Source organism: Ornithodoros turicata, chromosome 4 (genome assembly GCF_037126465.1).
Source record: "Ornithodoros turicata isolate Travis chromosome 4, ASM3712646v1, whole genome shotgun sequence".
Classification (NCBI taxonomy): domain Eukaryota; kingdom Metazoa; phylum Arthropoda; class Arachnida; order Ixodida; family Argasidae; genus Ornithodoros; species Ornithodoros turicata.
The window spans coordinates 56,290,276-56,294,810 of record NC_088204.1 but is presented as its reverse complement, the minus strand read 5'-3'; the positions used below and the strand labels follow the sequence as shown (position 1 = coordinate 56,294,810).

The 4,535-nt window shown below is 48.5% G+C and overlaps 1 protein-coding gene across 1 annotated transcript; it reads left to right on the top strand.

Moving 5' to 3' along the window:
- The first annotated feature begins 676 nt into the window (after positions 1-676).
- Positions 677-3,530, top strand: LOC135392462 (uncharacterized). Its single transcript, XM_064623172.1, has 2 exons — positions 677-1,063; positions 1,122-3,530. The coding sequence occupies exons 1-2, from the start codon at positions 677-679 to the stop codon at positions 3,528-3,530; spliced, it is 2,796 nt and encodes a 931-aa protein (XP_064479242.1).
- The last annotated feature ends 1,005 nt before the right edge of the window (positions 3,531-4,535 follow it).

Genomic DNA, 4,535 nt, shown 5'->3' with positions numbered 1-4,535 from the left:
AGGACGGCCATGGATATCATTGGGCCACTCCCCATAATAACTATGGGCAACAGCTACTTACTCGCGTTTGTCGACCATGTGACACGATATATATGTGGTGAAGCGGTGGTCATGAGAGACCAGATGGCGGAGATTGTGGCAAAAGCATTTGTTGAATAAGGAGTTATCCTCAGACACGGTGTACCGGAACAACTTCTGACGGACAGGGGAGCAAACTTTACGTCGCAACTACGAACTCTCTGGTATATCAAGTTACAGACTACAGAGCCGCGTTTACATGGGCTCGACAGAGTGGATCGAGTTGAGTTGAACCAAAGCCTCCTATATAGTAACTATGCTCCGCTCTCTGGCGCCGTCCAGGGAAAGGGGGTGTTGTTTCCCGCCGCAACCGAGTAGAGGCGCCACTCACGTTGGGTTGTTTTCGCAGGTTTCGCCTGATGTCCCGTAAACGCAGTGCACGTGTGCGACGCTTTGACCTTTTTATTTTGTCCAGATGGACAACAGGTAAGCTATTTACTTAAGTTGTTCGTGATACCTCAGCAAAGGGAACAAAATTTGGTGATCTGTCAGTAGTAGGCGGTTAGAATTAGAACAGTTTCGCACTACGTTAGGACCTGACCTGGGATGATGGATAGGCAATAAAATAGTTTGAAATCCAATTTCTCTAGCAGTACTCATGGCCTTCTGCTGTGTGCCGCTTTGTCGTTCGGACGGGAAAAGGTCTGTGCTGGGCGAGAAGGTCACGTTCCACGAAATACCTGCACGACTGGACATACGAGAAAAGTGGCTGGTAGCGATCAAGAGGGATGAGTGGTCACCAAACTCCACCAGCAACTACTCAAGAGTATGCAGCAGACACTTCCTCGCTTCCGATTTCATCGAAGGCAAGCGGCGTCGACTGAAACGAGACGCCGTGCCGTCTGTCTTCAGCGACTTCCCATCCCACCTCCAACCAAGAATCACGAAGCAGAGAAGCGACAGCAGCATCAGGAAACGAGCACACGCCCTCGATGCTGCTGTTCGAGTAAAGAAGGCGCGCCTTGGGGAGCAGCAATCACTTGAAGTAAGTTTTTAAAATTTCTGTAACCATGCGTGCTAAAGACCAATTTTACTCTCAGCAGAACACGACTTGTCCCGTGTTGAGGCCAGACACACGCTCGTCGAGCCAGGATGAAGGGACAGCATGTGATAAAGTGTTCACGGGAGCAGAAAAGAGAGTTTGTGCTGGTGGTATCCCAGCAGGTAGAGTCGACATATCAACCAGAGAGCAGTCAACACAAGCAGATATAAAGAAGGTACAGCATGCAACGAGACAGGAACACCACAAGTGGGTTCGGAAGACAAGGGATCTGCGAAAGCGGATTGAAAGACTGGAGAGAATAGTGGACAGCTACAAGACAGAACTCAAGAAGCTAAAAGAAGATGATGATGTTGACACCTTCCAGTATATGAAGAACAGAGCTGCAGAGAGCAACCCACAGGCGATGTTCCTCATGGACCAAGTAAGGAACTTCAAGAAAAAAAGTCCAAGGTGGTCAGAAGATACCCTTCGGCACAGCATCGTCCTGAGGCATCTTTCAACAAGAGCTTACGAGCACGTTCGAAGCCAAGGACTACTTAAGTTACCATCGAGGAACACGTTGCAGAATTACATAGGAATCTCAAGTGGGGAAACAGGATTTAACACCTTGGTAAAATGTCGCCTGGAAGCAGAGCTTCAGAACCTGGGAACTGCTCAGTCAAGAACATGTTCCTTAATAATAGATGAGATGCAAATCAAACAAAAGCTACAGTACAATAAGCAACGTGATGCTTTTGTGGGACAAGTGGACCTGGGCCCTCTGAACAAAGATGCAAAACAGCAAGTTTTGGCAAACTCACTTCTATGCTTTTTGCTGAATGGGCTCAGCTCCTCTTTTAGAGTACCCGTTGCCTATTTTTTCACTAAAAGCCTGACAGGGATCGAACTTTCAAAACTCATACTTTTTGTTCTGAAAAAGGTGGAAGACGTTGGCTTTCGGGTTTTGAGGATCGTAACAGACAACCACCGTGTAAATGTGAACGCGATGACCGTTTTGTGTGGTGGACTGCTGAAGCACCAAATTGCACACCCAGTTGACCCGACAAGGGCACTCTCTTTTAGCTTCGATTACTGTCATGTGCTAAAGAACATGCGTTCTCAATTTCTGGATCGTGACATGGGCAAGGACAACCAAGTGTCATCGTCCTTCCTGAAGGCGCTGTACGAGCTACAGAAGAAAGCGTCAATTAAGGCAGTCAGGTTCCTAAGCCGGAAACACATATATCCTAGTAACATTGAAAAAATGAATGTAAAGCGAGCCATACAGTTGTTTTCCCCAGATGTTACAGCAGCGCTGAAGTACCTGCGAGACCAAGCTGGTCACACATGCGATCCATTATATGCTGATGCAGGAGATACCATACTCTTCATGGAAAGCATATATCGCTGGTTTATCCTTCATGATACCAGCAACTGCACACAGCATATACATCAAAGGTTCCCGGATGTGCGCCATTATGACAGCTGCGATGACAGTCGACTTGAGTGGTTGGAAACCACGTTCCCAGCGTACCTTGAGGAGCTAAAGAAGTTGACAAAGCCATCTCAGTTCTTCACTAAAGAGACTTACGGTGCACTGCTGACAACTACATATTCAACGGTTGCTTGTGTAAGGTATCTACTGCAGGAGGAACAGTTCAGGTTCGTCCTGACGCGAAAATTTAGTAGTGATCCAATAGAGGCGCTGTTTGGAGCCCTAAGAAGCTCCCAAGGACGCAATGACCAAATGAACGTGAGGTCCACTACACATGCATTAGAAAGGATCCTGAAGACGGGAATCATCGTCGCCTCGCAGCACAGCAATGTGTCTCACGCAGTGACCTCAAGCTCAGCTGTAGCAGTTGCAAGTTTGGAACAGCAAGTGCCAAGAGAAGAGCAAGGGCCGACTGAACCAATGGTGACTCTTCCACGTAAAGCAGCATCAGTTCTGGAGAAACTAAAGGAGCCCAGGCGAGAGCGTCTTCCCAGCCTTCAGCTGTCAGCCACAGCCCACGTCGGAGGCTATATCGCCCGAGTTGTGGTAGAGAAAATTCACTGCGAAAATTGTGCCCAACTCGTACTGAAAGCTATGTCGAACCAGCCTGTTCAGGGGTTGACAAGGCATCAAGATAGAGGAGGACTTCTCTACCCTTCAGATGACCTCGTTTACCTTCTAGACATCCTGCGGGAGTATGCAGAAGCTGTGATTTCTGAACAACCAAATGGAGCTAACAAATGGAAGCCGCTGAACACATTGTTGCATTTTGCTGTGCCTGTGATCTGTGAATGCACATTGCTCCAGTGCCCACAGAGCACAAAGGAACACAGGCACGAGCTTGTACATCTCATTTGTTCAAGGTTCTTTCGGCCGCTTCTGGTAAATCATGCTTTCCATGTAACTGACAGAAACGACACCTACAAAGCTTTCAAAAGGAAGCCCCTCTCCAGAAAGTATGTGAAGCTCAACTAGCTACATATCTACCTATTTACCATTTTGTTTCATTGTATTTTCAGTGTTCACTTGTGTCACAGCATTGGAATTTGTCATGCGTATTTCATAAGGACCATATCAATGTTCACTTTCAGCTCAGAAAAAAGTTAAACCAATTTCATGTGAGATGTATATTTAAATAAAGTACAGGTCGTTAAAATAAATGCGGTGTTGTATTTCTTCGTATCGCCACAAAATGCGCTCGGTGACTCTCGTCACTCATGAAGGACCTGCCCTTCTTGTGCTCGCAGGAAATAATCACCTTTGGCCAAGGAATTCTGTGCATACGCGACCCTACCGCGCGTTCTCCGTATATACTTGCTGCGCGAGTGACCCAACGTGTGTGGCGCCCCTCGCGGCGCCTCCCCGCATCATCTCGCGACGGCTCCTCCTCGTTATGCGCGGCGCGATCTGACGGGCATAGTTACTATATAGGAGGCTTTGGTTGAACTCGACCCGATGCTGTTTACATGAACTCGCTCCAACAGGAGACGATCGCAACGACGCCCCGCGTCGAGTCGAGCTGCCAGCGCAGTGAGAGCGTCTTCCGGTTCCCGTTTCTGCTCCCGCCTGGCCTGCCGCCGCCTGTGTAGAGCGATGGCTGTACTCGATCCCACAGTTCCTTGCGCCCGGCGAACTTACATGCGGCGTTTCCATGCACTTTGCCCGTCGAGTCGAGCACGTCAACCCACCCCTTGCTGTCGGGTTGACTGAACTCGACACGACGCAGAGTCAACTCGACCCGACAGCGTTTACATGAGCGAGTTAACTCGACAGTTCAACTCAACCCGCTCCTATCGAGTTCATGTAAACGCGGCTCAGCTTACCATCCGGAATGTAATGGCGCTGTCGAAGGCCAGCGAGTCAAACAATCGCAATCTTATTATCATACTACGTGTCCCACCATCAGAAAGACTGGGCCATGCGGGTGTCATATGCATTTGTTTGCTTATAATTGTTTGTACGAGGGAACGAAGGAGTCGT